Here is a 19,920-nt window from a genome sequence, read left to right as displayed (position 1 = left end):
GTCACTCTCTCACTCTGACCTAGGGGAATGGTCACTCACTCTGACCCAGGGGAATGGTCACTCTCTCACTCTGACCCAGGGGAATGGTCACTCTCTCACTCTGACCCAGGGGAATGGTCACTCTCTCACTGATCCCAGGGAATGGTCACTCTCTCACTCTGACCCCGGGGAATGGTCACTCTCTCACTCTGACCATGGGGAATGGTCACACTCTCATTCTGACCCCGGGGAATGGTCACTCTCTCACTCTGACCCCGGGGAATGGTCACTCTCTCACTCTGACCTAGGGGAATGGTCACTCACTCTGACCAAGGGGAATGGTCACTCACTCTGAACCAGGGGAATGGGCACTCTCTCACTCTGAACCAGGGGAATGGTCTCTCACTCTGACCCCGGGGAATGGTCACTCTCTCACTCTGACTCCGGGGAATGATCACCCTCTCACTCTGACCGAGGGGAATGGTCAGTCTATCACTCTGACCCCGGGGAATGGTCACTCTCTCACTCTGACCCAGGGAAATGGTCAGTCTATCACTTTGACCAAGGGGAACGGTCACTCACTCACTCCGACCCAGGGGAATGGTCACCCTCTCACTCTGACCCCGGGGAATGGTCACTCTCTCACTCTGACCCCGGGGAATGGTCACTCTCACACTCTGACCCCGGGGAATGGTCACCCTCTCACTCTGACCAAGGGAATGGTCACCCTCTCACTCTGACCCAGGGGAATGGTCACCCTCTCACTCTAACCCAGGGGAATGGTCACTCTCTCACTCTGACCCAGGGGAATGGTCACTCTCTCACTCTGACCCCGGGGAATGGTCACACTCTCATTCTGACCCCGGGGAATGGTCACACTCTCACGCTGACCCAGGGGAATGGTCACACTCTCACTCTGACCCAGGGGAATGGTCACTCTCTCACTCTGACCCAGGGGAATGGTCACTCTCTCACTCTGACCCAGGGGAATGGTCACTCACCCTGAACCAGGGGAATGGTTACTCTCTCACTCTGACCGTGGGGAATGGTCACTCTCTCACTCTGACCAAGGGGAAGGGTCACTCTCTCACTCTGACCTAGGGGAATGGTCACTCTCTCACTCTGACCATGGGGAATGGTCACACTCTCATTCTGACCCCGGGGAATGGTCACACTCTCACTCTGACCCAGGGGAATGGTCACACTCTCACTCTGACCCAGGGGAATGGTCACTCTCTCACTCTGACCCAGGGGAATGGTCACTCTCTCACTCTGACCCAGGGGAATGGTCACTCACCCTGAACCAGGGGAATGGTTACTCTCTCACTCTGTCCGTGGGGAATGGTCACTCTCTCACTCTGACCAAGGGGAAGGGTCACTCTCTCACTCTGACCTAGGGGAATGGTCACTCACTCTGACCCAGGGGAATGGTCACTCTCTCACTCTGACCCCGGGGAATGGTCACTCTCTCACTCTGACCAAGGGGAAGGGTCACTCTCTCACTCTGACCTAGGGGAATGGTCACTCACTCTGACCCCAGGGAATGGTCACTCTCTCACTCTGACCCCGGGGAATGGTTACTCTCTCACACTGACCATGGGGAATGGTCACACTCTCATTCTGACCCCGGGGAATGATCACTCTCTCACTCTGACCCAGGGGAATGGTCACTCACTCACTCTGACCCAGGGGAATGGTCAGTCTATCACTCTGACCCCGGGGAATGGTCACTCTCTCACATTGACCCAGGGGAATGGTCATTCAATCGGGCAGCACGGTAGCACAAGTGATTAGCACTGTGGCTTCACAGCGCCAGGGTCCCAGGTTCGATTCCCCGCTGGGTCACTGTCTGTGCGGAGTTTGCACGTTCTCCCCGTGTCCGCGTGGGTTTCCTCCGGGTGCTCCGGTTTCCTCCCACAGTCCAAAGACGTGCAGGTTAGGTGGATTGGCCATGCTAAATTACCCGTAGTGTCCATAAGGGTTGGGAGGGGTTATTGGGTGGAAGTGAGGGATTAATGTGGGTCGGTGCAGACTCGATGGGCCGAATGGCCTCCTTCTGCACTGTATGTTCTATGTAATAATCTATGTAATAATCAATCTCACCCAGGGGAATGGTCACTCTCTCACTCTGACCCAGGGGAATAGTCACTCACTCACTCTGACCCAGGGGAATGGTCAGTCTATCACTCTGACCCCGGGGAATGGTCACCTTCTCACCCTGACCATGGGGAATGGTTACTCTCTCACCGACCCCGGGGAATGGTCACTCACTCACTCTGACCCAGGGGAATGGTCACTCTCTCACACTGACCCCGGGGAATGGTCACTCTATCACACTGTGACCCCGGGGAATGGTCACTCTCTCACTCTGACCCAGGGGTATGGTCACTCACTCACTCTGACCCAGGGGAATGGTCAGTCTATCACTCTGACCCCGGGGAATGGTCACCGTCTCACGGTGACCCCGGGGAATGGTCACTCTCTCACTCTGACCCAGGGGAATGATCAGTCTATCACTCTGACCCCGGGGAATGGTCACTCTCTCACTCTGACAAAGGGGAATGGTCACCCTCTCAGTCTGACCCCGGGGAATGCTCACCCTCTCACTCTGACCCAGGGGAATGGTCACTCACTCTGATCCAGGGGAATGGTCACTCACTCTGACCAAGGGGATGGTCATTCAATCTGACCCACGGGATGGTCACTCACTCATTCTGATCCTGTGGAATGGTCACTTACTCTGACCCAGGGGAATGGTCACTCACTCTGACCCACGGGAATGGTCACTCACCCTGACGGATGGTCACTCACTCTGACACAGGGGATGGTCACTCACTCTGACACAGGGGATGGTCACTCACTCTCACCCAGGGGAAAGGTCACTCAATCTGACCCAGGGGAATGGTAACTCACTCTGACCCACGGGGTGGTCACTCACTCACTCTGACCCCGAGGAATGGTCACTCACTCTGATCCAGGGGAATGGTCACTCTCTCACTCTGACCCAGGGGAATGGTCACTCACTCTGACCCAGGAGAATGGTCACTCACTCTGAACCAGGGGAATGGTCACTCTCTCACTCTGACCCAGGGGAATGGTCACTCTCTCTCTCTGACCAAGGGGAATGGTCACTCTCTCACTCTGACCTAGGGGAAAGGTCACTCTCTCTTACCCAGGGGAATGGTCACTCACTCACTCTGACCCAGGGGAATGGTCACTCTCTCACTCTGACCCAGGGGAATGGTCACTCTCTCTTACCCAGGGGAATGGTCACTCACTCTGACCCAGGGGAATGGTCACTCTCTCACTCTGACCCCGGGGAATGGTCACTCTCTCACTCTGACCCAGGTGAATGGTCACTCTGTCACTCTGACCCAGGGGAATCGTCACTCTCTCACTGTGATCCCAGGGAATGGTCACTCTCTCACTCTGACCCAGGGGAATGGTCACTCTGTCACTCTGACCATGGGGAATGGTCACACTCTCATTCTGACCCCGGAGAATGGTCACCCTCTCAGTCTGACTACGGGGAATGGTCACTCTCTCACTCTGACCCAGGGGAATGGTCAGTCTATCACTCTGACCCCGGGGAATGGTCACTCTCTCACTCTGACAAAGGGGAATGGTCACCCCCTCACTCTGACCCCAGGGAATGGTCACTCACTCTAACCCCGGGGAATGGTCACTCTCACATTGACCCAGGGGAATGGTCAGTCTCTCACTCTGACCCCTGGGAATGGTCACTCTCTCACTCTGACCCCGGGGAATGGTCACTTTCTCACTCTGACCCCGGGGAATGGTCACCCTCTCACTCTGACCATGGGGAATGGTCACTCTCTCACCGACCCCGGGGAATGGTCACTCACTCACTCTGACCGAGGGGTATGATCACTCTCTCACTCTGACCCAGGGGAATGTTCACTCACTCTGACCCAGGGGAATGGTCACTCTCTCACTCTGACCCAGGGGAATGGTCACTCTCTCTCTCTGACCAAGGGGAATGGTCACTCTCTCACTCTGACCTAGGGGAATGGTCACTCACTCTGACCCAGGTGAATGGTCACTCACTCTGACCCAGGGGAATGGTCACTCTCTCACTCTGACCCCGGGGAATGGTCACTCTCTCACTCTGACCTTGGGGAATGGTCACTCACCCCGACCCAGGGGAATGGTCACTCACTCTGACCCAGGGGAATGGTCACTCTCTCACTCTGACCCCGGGGAATGGTCACTCTCTCACTCTGACCTAGGGGAATGGTCACTCACCCTGACCCAGGGGAATGGTCACTCACTCTGACCCAGGGGAATGGTCACTCTCTCACTCTGACCCAGGGGAATGGTCACTCTCTCACTCTGATCCCCGGAATGGTCACTCTCTCACTCTGACCATGGGGAATGGTCACACTCTCATTCTGACCCCGGGGAATGGTTACTCTCTCACTCTGACCCCGGGGAATGGTCACTCTCTCACTCTGACCCCGGGGAATGGTCACTCTCTCACTCTGACCATGGGGAATGGTCACACTCTCATTCTGACCCCGGGGAATGGTTACTCTCTCACTCTGACCCCGGGGAATGGTCACTCTCTCACTCTGACCCAGGGGAATGGTCAGTCTATCACTCTGACCCCGGGGAATGGTCACTCTCTCACTCTGACCACGGGGAATGGTCACTCTCTCACTCTGACCCCGGGGAATGGTCACTCTCTCACTCTGACCATGGGGAATGGTCACACTCTCATTCTGACACCGGGGAATGGTCACTCTTTCACTCTGACCCCGGGGAGTGATCACTCTCTCACTCTGACCCAGGGGAATAGTCACTCACTCACTCTGACCCAGGGGAATGGTCAGTCTATCACTCTGGCCCCGGGGAATGGTCACCGTCTCACTCTGACCTAGGGGAATAGTCACTCACTCTGACCAAGGGGAATGGTCACTCACTCTGAACCAGGGGAATGGGCACTCTCTCACTCTGAACCAGGGGAATGGTCACTCTCTCTCTCTGACCAAGGGGAATGGTCACTCTCTCACTCTGACCCCGGGGAATGGTCACTCTCTCACTCTGACCATGGGGAATGGTCACACTCTCATTCTGACACCGGGGAATGGTCACTCTTTCACTCTGACCCCGGGGAATGATCACTCTCTCACTCTTACCCAGGGGAATGGTCACTCACTCACTCTGACCCAGGGGAATGGTCAGTCTATCACTCTGACCCCAGGGAATGGTCACCGTCTCACTCTGACCGCGGGGAATGGTCACTCTCTCACTCTGACCTAGGTGAATGGTCACTCACTCTGACCAAGGGGAATGGTCACTCACTCTGAACCAGGGGAATGGGCACTCTCTCACTCTGAAACAGGGGAATGGTCACTCTCTCTCACTGACCAAGGGGAATGGTCACTCTCTCACTCTGACCCCGGGGAATGGTCACCTTCTCACCCTGACCCAGGGGAATGGTCACTCACTCTGAACCAGGGGAATGGTCACTCTCTCACTCTGACCCAGGGGAATGGTCACTCACTCTGAACCAGGGGAATGGTCCCTCTCTCACTCTGACCCAGGGGAATGGTCACTCTCTCACTCTGACCTAGGGGAATGGTCACTCACTCTGACCAAGGGGAATGGTCACTCACTCTGAACCAGGTGAATGGTCACTCACTCTGACCCAGGGGAATGGTCACTCTCTCACTCTGACCCCAGGGAATGGTCACTCTCTCACTCTGACCCCGGGGAATGGTCACTCTCTCACTCTGACCTAGGGGAATGGTCACTCACTCTGACCCAGGGGAATGGTCACTCTCTCACTCTGACCCAGGGGAATGGTCACTCTCTCACTCTGACCCAGGGGAATGGTCACTCTCTCACTGATCCCAGGGAATGGTCACTCTCTCACTCTGACCCCGGGGAATGGTCACTCTCTCACTCTGACCATGGGGAATGGTCACACTCTCATTCTGACCCCGGGGAATGGTCACTCTCTCACTCTGACCCCGGGGAATGGTCACTCTCTCACTCTGACCTAGGGGAATGGTCACTCACTCTGACCAAGGGGAATGGTCACTCACTCTGAACCAGGGGAATGGGCACTCTCTCACTCTGAACCAGGGGAATGGTCTCTCACTCTGACCCCGGGGAATGGTCACTCTCTCACTCTGACTCCGGGGAATGATCACCCTCTCACTCTGACCGAGGGGAATGGTCAGTCTATCACTCTGACCCCGGGGAATGGTCACTCTCTCACTCTGACCCAGGGAAATGGTCAGTCTATCACTTTGACCAAGGGGAACGGTCACTCACTCACTCCGACCCAGGGGAATGGTCACCCTCTCACTCTGACCCCGGGGAATGGTCACTCTCTCACTCTGACCCCGGGGAATGGTCACTCTCACACTCTGACCCCGGGGAATGGTCACCCTCTCACTCTGACCAAGGGAATGGTCACCCTCTCACTCTGACCCAGGGGAATGGTCACCCTCTCACTCTAACCCAGGGGAATGGTCACTCTCTCACTCTGACCCAGGGGAATGGTCACTCTCTCACTCTGACCATGGGGAATGGTCACACTCTCATTCTGACCCCGGGGAATGGTCACACTCTCACGCTGACCCAGGGGAATGGTCACACTCTCACTCTGACCCAGGGGAATGGTCACTCTCTCACTCTGACCCAGGGGAATGGTCACTCTCTCACTCTGACCCAGGGGAATGGTCACTCACCCTGAACCAGGGGAATGGTTACTCTCTCACTCTGACCGTGGGGAATGGTCACTCTCTCACTCTGACCAAGGGGAAGGGTCACTCTCTCACTCTGACCTAGGGGAATGGTCACTCTCTCACTCTGACCATGGGGAATGGTCACACTCTCATTCTGACCCCGGGGAATGGTCACACTCTCACTCTGACCCAGGGGAATGGTCACACTCTCACTCTGACCCAGGGGAATGGTCACTCTCTCACTCTGACCCAGGGGAATGGTCACTCTCTCACTCTGACCCAGGGGAATGGTCACTCACCCTGAACCAGGGGAATGGTTACTCTCTCACTCTGACCGTGGGGAATGGTCACTCTCTCACTCTGACCAAGGGGAAGGGTCACTCTCTCACTCTGACCTAGGGGAATGGTCACTCACTCTGACCCAGGGGAATGGTCACTCTCTCACTCTGACCCCGGGGAATGGTCACTCTCTCACTCTGACCAAGGGGAAGGGTCACTCTCTCACTCTGACCTAGGGGAATGGTCACTCACTCTGACCCCAGGGAATGGTCACTCTCTCACTCTGACCCCGGGGAATGGTTACTCTCTCACACTGACCATGGGGAATGGTCACACTCTCATTCTGACCCCGGGGAATGATCACTCTCTCACTCTGACCCAGGGGAATGGTCACTCACTCACTCTGACCCAGGGGAATGGTCAGTCTATCACTCTGACCCCGGGGAATGGTCACTCTCTCACATTGACCCAGGGGAATGGTCATTCAATCGGGCAGCACGGTAGCACAAGTGATTAGCACTGTGGCTTCACAGCGCCAGGGTCCCAGGTTCGATTCCCCGCTGGGTCACTGTCTGTGCGGAGTTTGCACGTTCTCCCCGTGTCCGCGTGGGTTTCCTCCGGGTGCTCCGGTTTCCTCCCACAGTCCAAAGACGTGCAGGTTAGGTGGATTGGCCATGCTAAATTACCCGTAGTGTCCATAAGGGTTGGGAGGGGTTATTGGGTGGAAGTGAGGGATTAATGTGGGTCGGTGCAGACTCGATGGGCCGAATGGCCTCCTTCTGCACTGTATGTTCTATGTAATAATCTATGTAATAATCAATCTCACCCAGGGGAATGGTCACTCTCTCACTCTGACCCCGGGGAATGATCACTCTCTCACTCTGACCCCGGGGAATGGTCACTCTCACTCTGACCCCGGGTAATGGTCACCTTCTCACCCTGACCATGGGGAATGGTTACTCTCTCACCGACCCCGGGGAATGGTCACTCACTCACTCTGACCCAGGGGAATGGTCACTCTCTCACACTGACCCCGGGGAATGGTCACTCTATCACACTGTGACCCCGGGGAATGGTCACTCTCTCACTCTGACCCAGGGGTATGGTCACTCACTCACTCTGACCCAGGGGAATGGTCAGTCTATCACTCTGACCCCGGGGAATGGTCACCGTCTCACGGTGACCCCGGGGAATGGTCACTCTCTCACTCTGACCCAGGGGAATGATCAGTCTATCACTCTGACCCCGGGGAATGGTCACTCTCTCACTCTGACAAAGGGAAATGGTCACCCTCTCACTCTGACCCCGGGGAATGCTCACCCTCTCACTCTGACCCAGGGGAATGGTCACTCACTCTGATCCAGGGGAATGGTCACTCACTCTGACCAAGGGGATGGTCATTCAATCTGACCCACGGGATGGTCACTCACTCATTCTGATCCTGTGGAATGGTCACTTACTCTGACCCAGGGGAATGGTCACTCACTCTGACCCACGGGAATGGTCACTCACCCTGACGGATGGTCACTCACTCTGACACAGGGGATGGTCACTCACTCTGACACAGGGGATGGTCACTCACTCTCACCCAGGCGAAAGGTCACTCAATCTGACCCAGGGGAATGGTAACTCACTCTGACCCACGGGGTGGTCACTCACTCACTCTGACCCCGAGGAATGGTCACTCACTCTGATCCAGGGGAATGATTACTCACTCTGACCCCAGGTAATGGTCACTCACTGACCCAGGGGAATGGTCACTCACTCTGATCCAGGGGAATGGTCATTCACTCTGACCCAGGGTAAAGGTCACTCACTCTGACCCAGGGGAATGGTCACTCACTCTGACCCAGGGGAATGGTCACTCACTCTGACCCAGGGCAATGGTCACTCACTCTGACGCAGAGGAATGGTCACTCACTTGGAACCAAAGGAATGGTCACTTACTCGGACCCAGGGGGATGGTCACTCACTCTGACCCAGGGGAATAGTCACTCACTTGGACCCAGGGGAATGGTCACTCACTCTGATGCAGGGGAATGGTCACTCACTCTGACCCAGGGGAATGGTCACTCACTCTGACCCAGGGGGATGGTCACTCACTCTGACCCAGGGGAATGGTCACTCTCTCACTCTGACCCCAGGGAATGGTCACCCACTCAGACCCAGGGAAATGGTCACTCACTCTGAGTCAGGGTAATGGTTACTCACTCACTCTGACCCAAGGGGTTGGTCACTCACTCTGGCACAGGGGGATGGTCACTCACTCTGACCGAGGGGAATGGTCACTCACTCAAACCTGGGGAATGGTCACTCGTTCATTCTGACCCCGGGGAATGGTCACTCATTCAATCTGACCCAGGGGGTTGGTCAGTCACTCTGACCCAGGTGAATGGTCACTCACTCAAACCTGGGGAATGGTCACTCATTCATTCTGACCCCGGGGAATGGTCACTCACTTACTCGGACCCAAGGGGTTGGTCAGTCACTCTGACCCAGGTGAATGGTCACTCACTCAAACATGGGGAATGGTCACTCATTCATTCTGACCTCGGGGAATGGTCACTCACTCTGACCCAGGGGAATGGTCACTCACTCTGACCCAGGGGGTAGTCACTCTCTCTGACCAAGGGGATGGTCATTCATTCACTCTGTCCCCGGGGAATGGTCACTCACTCTGACCCCGGAGAATGGTCACTCACTCTGACCCCGGAGAATGGTCACTCACTCACTCTAACCCAGGGGAATGGTCACTCACTCACTCTGACCCAGGGGGATGGTCACTCTCTCACTCTGACCCAGGGGAATGGTCACTCACCCTGAACCAGGGGAATGGTTACTCTCTCACTCTGACCGTGGGGAATGGTCACTCTCTCACTCTGACCAAGGGGAAGGGTCACTCTCTCACTCTGACCTAGGGGAATGGTCACTCACTCTGACCCAGGGGAATGGTCACTCTCTCACTCTGACCCCGGGGAATGGTCACTCTCTCACTCTGACCAAGGGGAAGGGTCACTCTCTCACTCTGACCTAGGGGAATGGTCACTCACTCTGACCCCAGGGAATGGTCACTCTCTCACTCTGACCCCGGGGAATGGTTACTCTCTCACACTGACCATGGGGAATGGTCACACTCTCATTCTGACCCCGGGGAATGATCACTCTCTCACTCTGACCCAGGGGAATGGTCACTCACTCACTCTGACCCAGGGGAATGGTCAGTCTATCACTCTGACCCCGGGGAATGGTCACTCTCTCACATTGACCCAGGGGAATGGTCATTCAATCGGGCAGCACGGTAGCACAAGTGATTAGCACTGTGGCTTCACAGCGCCAGGGTCCCAGGTTCGATTCCCCGCTGGGTCACTGTCTGTGCGGAGTTTGCACGTTCTCCCCGTGTCCGCGTGGGTTTCCTCCGGGTGCTCCGGTTTCCTCCCACAGTCCAAAGACGTGCAGGTTAGGTGGATTGGCCATGCTAAATTACCCGTAGTGTCCATAAGGGTTGGGAGGGGTTATTGGGTGGAAGTGAGGGATTAATGTGGGTCGGTGCAGACTCGATGGGCCGAATGGCCTCCTTCTGCACTGTATGTTCTATGTAATAATCTATGTAATAATCAATCTCACCCAGGGGAATGGTCACTCTCTCACTCTGACCCCGGGGAATGATCACTCTCTCACTCTGACCCCGGGGAATGGTCACTCTCACTCTGACCCCGGGGAATGGTCACCTTCTCACCCTGACCATGGGGAATGGTTACTCTCTCACCGACCCCGGGGAATGGTCACTCACTCACTCTGACCCAGGGGAATGGTCACTCTCTCACACTGACCCCGGGGAATGGTCACTCTATCACACTGTGACCCCGGGGAATGGTCACTCTCTCACTCTGACCCAGGGGTATGGTCACTCACTCACTCTGACCCAGGGGAATGGTCAGTCTATCACTCTGACCCCGGGGAATGGTCACCGTCTCACGGTGACCCCGGGGAATGGTCACTCTCTCACTCTGACCCAGGGGAATGATCAGTCTATCACTCTGACCCCGGGGAATGGTCACTCTCTCACTCTGACAAAGGGAAATGGTCACCCTCTCACTCTGACCCCGGGGAATGCTCACCCTCTCACTCTGACCCAGGGGAATGGTCACTCACTCTGATCCAGGGGAATGGTCACTCACTCTGACCAAGGGGATGGTCATTCAATCTGACCCACGGGATGGTCACTCACTCATTCTGATCCTGTGGAATGGTCACTTACTCTGACCCAGGGGAATGGTCACTCACTCTGACCCACGGGAATGGTCACTCACCCTGACGGATGGTCACTCACTCTGACACAGGGGATGGTCACTCACTCTGACACAGGGGATGGTCACTCACTCTCACCCAGGGGAAAGGTCACTCAATCTGACCCAGGGGAATGGTAACTCACTCTGACCCACGGGGTGGTCACTCACTCACTCTGACCCCGAGGAATGGTCACTCACTCTGATCCAGGGGAATGATTACTCACTCTGACCCCAGGTAATGGTCACTCACTGACCCAGGGGAATGGTCACTCACTCTGATCCAGGGGAATGGTCATTCACTCTGACCCAGGGTAAAGGTCACTCACTCTGACCCAGGGGAATGGTCACTCACTCTGACCCAGGGGAATGGTCACTCACTCTGACCCAGGGCAATGGTCACTCACTCTGACGCAGAGGAATGGTCACTCACTTGGAACCAAAGGAATGGTCACTTACTCGGACCCAGGGGGATGGTCACTCACTCTGACCCAGGGGAATAGTCACTCACTTGGACCCAGGGGAATGGTCACTCACTCTGATGCAGGGGAATGGTCACTCACTCTGACCCAGGGGAATGGTCACTCACTCTGACCCAGGGGGATGGTCACTCACTCTGACCCAGGGGAATGGTCACTCTCTCACTCTGACCCCAGGGAATGGTCACCCACTCAGACCCAGGGAAATGGTCACTCACTCTGAGTCAGGGTAATGGTTACTCACTCACTCTGACCCAAGGGGTTGGTCACTCACTCTGGCACAGGGGGATGGTCACTCACTCTGACCGAGGGGAATGGTCACTCACTCAAACCTGGGGAATGGTCACTCGTTCATTCTGACCCCGGGGAATGGTCACTCATTCAATCTGACCCAGGGGGTTGGTCAGTCACTCTGACCCAGGTGAATGGTCACTCACTCAAACCTGGGGAATGGTCACTCATTCATTCTGACCCCGGGGAATGGTCACTCACTTACTCGGACCCAAGGGGTTGGTCAGTCACTCTGACCCAGGTGAATGGTCACTCACTCAAACATGGGGAATGGTCACTCATTCATTCTGACCTCGGGGAATGGTCACTCACTCTGACCCAGGGGAATGGTCACTCACTCTGACCCAGGGGGTAGTCACTCTCTCTGACCAAGGGGATGGTCATTCTTTCACTCTGTCCCCGGGGAATGGTCACTCACTCTGACCCCGGAGAATGGTCACTCACTCTGACCCCGGAGAATGGTCACTCACTCACTCTAACCCAGGGGAATGGTCACTCACTCACTCTGACCCAGGGGGTTGGTCATTCACTCTGACCCAGGGGGGGTGGTCACTCACTGTGACCAAGGGAAATGGTCACTCACACTGACCCCAGGGAATGGTCACTCACGCTGACCCAGGGGAATGGTCACTCACTCTGACCCCAGGGAATGGTCACCCACTCTGACCCCAGGGAATGGTCACTCACTCTGACCCCAGGGAATGGTCACCCACTCTGACCCCAGGGAATGGTCACTCACTCTGACCCCAGGGAATGGTCACCCACTCTGACCCCAGGGAATGGTCACCCACTCTGACCCCAGGGAATGGTCACTCACTCTGACCCAGGGGAATGGTCACCCACTCACTCTGACCCAGGGGGTTTGTCACTCACTCTGACCCCAGGGAATGGTCACTCAGGCTGACGCAGAGGAATGGTCACTCAATTTGACCCCAGGGAATGGTCACCCACTGAGACCCCGGGGAATGGTCACACACTCTGACCCTGGGGATGGTCACTCACTCTGACCCAGGGGAATGGTCACTCACTCTGACCCCGGGGGTGGTCACTCACTCTGACCCCGGGGAATGGTCACTCACTCTGACACCGGGGAATGGTCACTCACGCTGACGCAGAGGAATGGTCACTCAATTTGACCCCAGGGAATGGTCACCCACTGAGACCCCGGGGAATGGTCACACACTCTGACCCTGGGGATGGTCACTCACTCTGACCCAGGGGAATGGTCACTCACTCTGACCCCGGGGGTGGTCACTCACTCTGACCCCGGGGAATGGTCACTCACTCTGACACCGGGGAATGGTCACTCACTCTGACCCCGGGGAATGGTCACTCACTCTGACCATGGGGAATGGTCACTCACTCTGACCCCGGGGAATGGTCACTCACTCTGACCCCGGGGAATGGTCACTCACTCTGACCCCGGGGAATGGTCACTCACTCTGACCCCGGGGAATGGTCACTCACTCTGACCCCGGGGAATGGTCACTCACTCTGACCCCGGGGAATGGTCACTCACTCTGACCCCGGGGAATGGTCACTCACTCTGACCCCGGGGAATGGTCACTCACTCTGACCCCGGGGAATGGTCACTCACTCTGACCCCGGGGAATGGTCACTCACTCTGACCTAGGGGCTGGTCACTCTCTCACGCTAGGCGATGGTAGTTGGTGAACTCTGGGACTCACCAAGTCACAGTGTCCGCCCCGCGATTGAGTTGAGCAGTTGTTGGGACATCTCTGCCAGGCACAGTCTTGTCCAGCATAACCGGCAGTACACACACACTGTCCCTTCTGGCACTGCTGGTTGGCACGGCAGCGAGGCTGGCAATTCTCCACGGTGTAGGTTGCATTGAAGCCCTGAAAGGCGATGCCTGCACTGACGGAGATATTTCCCTCCAAGTAAACGGTTAGCACCCCTGACAAACAGCAGGAGAATTAAATACATATGAAACACATAATACAGCCGAGACAAGTGCTGACAGAAATTGGCCGTAAAAACTGAAGCTCCCCAAGTATTCAGTAGACAGTGAGAAACGAGGAGCCAGTTTGGAACAATCACAGAGCGGCATCTGCATTGGACGGAACACAGACCGCCAAACATTAAAATTCCTATCCCTGCAAACTCAAACCCCTCAAGAGAATTTACCGGCTGCACCAATGTAACACCAGCCAGAACACAACCTGCGAGCAAAACACTTTCCAGTGACACACTGCAATATAGAGCACTCTCCCACTGGCAAACTGCGATACAGAGCGCTCTCCCACTGGCACACAGCTATATATTGCACTTTCCCACTGGCAGATTGCAATATAATGCACTCTCCCAGTGACACACTGCGATACAGAGCACTCTCCCAGTGCCGACATAGTCAACATCTTTTCCCAAAGGTAGGGGAGTCTAAACCTAGAGGGCATAGGTTTAAGGTGAGAGGGGAGAGATTCAGAAGGGCCCAGAGGGGCAATTTCTTCACTCAGAGGGTAGTGAGTGTCTGGAATGGGCTGCCAGAGGTAGTAGTAGAAGCGGGTACAATTGTGTCTTTCAAAAAGCATTTAGATGGTTACATGGGTAAGATGGGTATAGAGGGTTATGGGCCAAGTGCGGGCAACTGGGACTAGCTTAATGGTAAAAAACTGGGCTGCATGGACTGGTTGGGCCGAAGGGCCTGTTTCCATGCTGTAAACTTCTATGATTCTATGATTCTATGACACACTGCGATACCGGGGCTCTTCATTGGCCGGGGCATTGAGTATAAGAATTGGCAAGTCATGTTGCAGCTGTATAGAATCTTAGTTAGGCCACACTTGGAGTATAGTGTTCAATTCTGGTCGCCACACTACCAGAAGGATGTGGAGGCTTTAGAGAGGGTGCAGAAGAGATTTACCAGAATGTTGCCTGGTATGGGGGGCATTAGCTATGAGGAGCGGTTGAATAAACTCGGTTTGTTCTCACTGGAACGAAGGAGGTTGAGGGGAGACCTGATAGAGGTCTACAAAATTATGAGGGGCATAGACAGAGTGGATAGTCAGAGGCTTTTCCCCAGGGTAGAGGGGTCAATTACTAGGGGGCATAGGTTTAAGGTGAGAGGGGCAAGGTTTAGAGTAGATGTACGAGGCAAGTTTTTTATGCAGAGGGTAGTGGGTGCCTGGAACTCGCTGCCGGAGGAGGTGGTGGAAGCAGGGACGATAGTGACATTTAAGGGGCACCTTGACAAATACGTGAATAGGATGGGAATAGAGGGATACGGACCCTGGAAGTGTAGAAGATAGTAGTTTAGTCGGGCAGCATGGTTGGCACGGGATTGGAGGGCCGAAGGGCCTGTTCCTGTGCTGTACATTTATTTGTTCTTTGATACGGAGCACACTCCCAGTGTCACACTGCGATACAGAGCACTATCCCAGTGACACACTGCGATACAGAGCACTCTCCCACTGGCACACTGCCATACAGAGCACCCTCCCACTGGCAGAGTGCAATGCACAGCAATCTACCAGTGACACAAGAGTACTTATCAGTGGTGTGATACAGAGCACTCTCCCAGTGACACACTGCAAACAGTGCATTCTCCCAGTGACAGTGTGATACCTAACACTCTCCCAGTAATACACTGCGATATAGAGCGACACACTGCGATACAGAGCGCTCTCCCAGTGACACACTGCCATACCGAGCGCTCTCCCAGTGACACACTGCCATACCGAGTGCTCTCCCAGTGACACACTGATACAGTGCGCTCTCCCAGTGACACACTGCGACACAGAGCCCTATCCCAGTGACACACTGCTCTACCGAGTGCCCTCCCAGTGGCACACTGCAATACAGAGCACTCTCCCAGTGACACACTGTGGTACAGAGCGCTCTCCCAGTGACACACTGCGATACAGAGCGCTCTCCCAGTGACACACTGCCATACTGAGCGCTCTCCCAGTGACACACTGCCATACCGAGCGTTCTCCCAGTGACACACTGCGATGTAGAGCATTCTCCCAGTGACACACTGCCATACCGAGCGCTCTCCCAGTGACACACTGTGATACAGAGCGCTCTCCCAGGGACACACTGCGATACAGAATGCTCGCCCAGGGACACACTGCGATACAGAGCGCTCTCCCAGTGACACACTGCGATACCGAGTGCTCTCACAGTGACACACTGCGATACAGAGCGCTCTCCCAGTGACACACTGTGATACAGAGCGCTCTCCCAGTGACACACTGCGATACAGAGTGCTCTCCCAGTGACACACTGCCACACCGAGCGCTCTCCCAGTGACACACTGCGATACAGAGCGCTCTCCCAGTGACACACTGCGATACAGAGCGCTCTCCCAGTGACACACTGCGATACCGAGCGCTCTCCCAGTGACACACTGCCATACAGAGCCCTCTCCCAGTGACACACTGCGATACCGAGTGCTCTCCCAGGGACACACTGCGATACCGAGCGCTCTCCCAGTGACACACTGCCATACAGAGCCCTCTCCCAGTGACACACTGCGATACCGAGTGCTCTCCCAGGGACACACTGCGATACAGAGCCCTCTCCCAGTGACACACTGCGATACAGAGCCCTCTCCCAGTGACACACTGCCATACCAAGCGCTCTCCCAGTGACACACTGCCATACCGAGCACTCTCCGAGTGACACACTGCGATACAGAGCCCTCTCCCAGTGACACACTGCGATAACGAGTGCTCTCCCAGTGACACACTGCCACACAGAGCACACTCCCAGTGACACACTGCGATACAGAGCGCTCTCCCAGTGACACACTGCCATACTGAGCGCTCTCCCAGTGATACACTGCCATACCGAGCGTTCTCCCAGTGACACACTGCGATGCAGAGCATTCTCCCAGTTACACATTGCGATACCGAGCGCTCTCCCAGTGACACACTGCGATGCAGAGCATTCTCCCAGTTACACACTGCCATACCGAGCGCTCTCCCAGTGACACTGCGATGCAGAGCATTCTCCCAGTGACACACTGCGATAACGAGTGCTCTCCCAGTGACACACTGCCATACCGAGCGCTCTCCCAGTTACACACTGCGATACAGAGCATTCTCCCAGTTACACACTGCCATACCGAGCGCTCTCCCAGTGACACTGCGATGCAGAGCATTCTCCCAGTGACACACTGCGATAACGAGTGCTCTCCCAGTGACACACTGCCATACCGAGCGCTCTCCCAGTTACACACTGCGATACAGAGCCCTCTCCCAGTGACACACTGCGATACCGAGTGCTCTCACAGTGACACACTGCGATACAGAGCACTCTCCCAGTGACACACTGTGATACAGAGCGCTCTCCCAGTGACACACTGCGATACACAGTGCTCTCCCAGGGACACACTGCGATACAGAGCGCTCTCCCAGTGACACACTGTGATACAGAGCGCTCTCCCAGTGACACACTGCGATACAGATTGCTCTCCCAGGGACACACTGCGATACAGAGCACTCTCCCAGTGACACACTGTGATACAGAGCGCACTCCCAGTGTCACACTGCGATACAGAGCACTCTCCCAGTGACACACTGTGATACAGAGCGCACTCCCAGGGACACACTGCCATACCGAGCGCTCTCCGAGTGACACACTGCGATACAGAGCCCTCTCCCAGTGACACACTGCGATAACGAGTGCTCTCCCAGTGACACACTGCCACACAGAGCACACTCCCAGTGACACACTGCTATACCGAGCGCTCTCCCAGTGACACACTGCGATGCAGAGCACTCTCCCAGTGACACACTGCCGTACCGAGCGCTCTCCCAGGGACACACTGCGATACAGAGCACTCTCCCAGTGACACACTGCTATACCGAATGCCCTCCCAGTGGCACACTGCAATGCAGAACATTCTCCCAGTGATACACTGCCGTACCGAGCGCTCTCCCAGCGACACACTGCGATACAGAGCATTCTCCCAGTGACACACTGTGGTACAGAGTTCTCTCCCAGTGACACACTGCCATACCAGCGCTCTCCCAGTGACACACTGCGATACAGAGCACTCTCCCAGTGACACACTGTGGTACAGAGTTCTCTCCCAGTGACACACTGCCATACCAGCGCTCTCCCAGTGACACACTGCGATACAGAGCGCTCTCCCAGTGACACACTGCCATACCGAGCCCTCTCCCAGGGACACACTGCGATACAGAGTGCTCTCCCAGGGACACACTGCGATACAGAGCGCTCTCCCAGTGACACACTGCCATACCGAGCACTTTCCCAGTGACACACTGCGATACAGAGCACTCTCCCAGTTACACACTGCGATACAGAGCACTCTCCCAGTGACACACTGTGATACAGAGCGCTCTCCCAGTGGCACACTGCAATGCAGAGCATTCTCCCAGTGACACAATGCGATAGGGAGCGCTCTGCCAGTGACACACTGCGATACAGAGCACTCTCCCAGTTTCACACAGCGAGACCAAGCGCTCTCCCAGTGACACACTGCCATACAGAGTGCTCTCCCAGGGACACACTGCGATACAGAGCGCTCTCCCAGTGACACACTGTGGTACAGAGCGCTCTCCCAGTGACACACTGCTATACCGAGCGCTCTCCCAGGGACACACTGCCATACCGAGCGCTCTCCCAGTGACACACTGCGATACAGAGCCCTCTCCCAGTGACACACTGCGATAACGAGTGCTCTCCCAGTGACACACTGCCACTCAGAGCACACTCCCAGTGACACACTGCTATACCGAGCGCTCTCCCAGTGACACACTGCCACACAGAGCACACTCCCAGTGACACACTGCGATACAGAGCACTCTCCCAGTGATACACTGCTATACTGAGTGCCCTCCCAGTGGCACACTGCAATGCAGAACATTCTCCCAGTGATACACTGCCGTACCGAGCGCTCTCCCAGCGACACACTGTGATACAGAGCATTCTCCCAGTGACACACTGTGGTACAGAGTTCTCTCCCAGTGACACACTGCCATACCAGCGCTCTCCCAGTGACACACTGCGATACAGAGCACTCTCCCAGTGACACACTGTGGTACAGAGTTCTCTCCCAGTGACACACTGCCATACCAGCGCTCTCCCAGTGACACACTGCGATACAGAGCGCTCTCCCAGTGACACACTGCCATACCGAGCGCTCTCCCAGGGACACACTGCGATACAGAGTGCTCTCCCAGGGACACACTGCGATACAGAGCGCTCTCCCAGTGACACACTGTGATACAGAGCGCTCTCCCAGTGACACACTGCGACACAGAGTGCTCTCCCAGGGACACACTGCGATACAGAGAACTCTCCCAGTGACACACTGTGATACAGAGCCCTCTCCCAGTGACACACTGCGATACAGAGCACTCTCCCAGTGACACACTGCTATACCGAGTGCCCTCCCAGTGGCACACTGCAATGCAGAACAATCTCCCAGTGATACACTGCCGTACCGAGCGCTCTCCCAGGGACACACTGCGATACAGAGCACTCTCCCAGTGACACACTGTGGTACAGAGTTCTCTCCCAGTGACACACTGCCATACCAGCGCTCTCCCAGTGACACACTGCGATACAGAGCGCTCTCCCAGGGACACACTGCCATACCGAGCGCTCTCCGAGTGACACACTGCGATACAGAGCCCTCTCCCAGTGACACACTGCGATAACGAGTGCTCTCCCAGTGACACACTGCCACACAGAGCACACTCCCAGTGACACACTGCTATACCGAGCGCTCTCCCAGTGACACACTGCGATACAGAGCACTCTCCCAGTGACACACTGCTATACCGAGTGCCCTCCCAGTGGCACACTGCAATGCAGAACATTCTTCCAGTGATACACTGCCGTACCGAGCGCTCTCCCAGGGACACACTGCGATACAGAGCACTCTCCCAG

At 55.8% G+C, this 19,920-nt stretch overlaps 1 protein-coding gene across 1 annotated transcript in view; it reads right to left on the bottom strand.

Annotated features, from left to right (window-relative positions):
• The window catches only part of LOC140405587 (multiple epidermal growth factor-like domains protein 8), a gene marked incomplete at its 3' end in the record, with an annotated part of 453,542 nt that overhangs the window by 164,265 nt on the left and 269,357 nt on the right, over positions 1-19,920 (bottom strand). The window contains exon 5 of the mRNA XM_072494144.1: positions 13,722-13,951. Within this exon, the coding sequence (XP_072350245.1) occupies positions 13,722-13,951 (230 nt within the window). The remainder of the gene's footprint in view (positions 1-13,721; positions 13,952-19,920) is intronic.

This window comes from Scyliorhinus torazame, unplaced genomic scaffold (genome assembly GCF_047496885.1).
Source record: "Scyliorhinus torazame isolate Kashiwa2021f unplaced genomic scaffold, sScyTor2.1 scaffold_126, whole genome shotgun sequence".
In the NCBI taxonomy this organism is placed as follows: Eukaryota; Metazoa; Chordata; class Chondrichthyes; order Carcharhiniformes; family Scyliorhinidae; genus Scyliorhinus; species Scyliorhinus torazame.
Note: the sequence above shows the minus strand (reverse complement) of the source record. Positions and strands in the feature narration are given on the sequence as shown.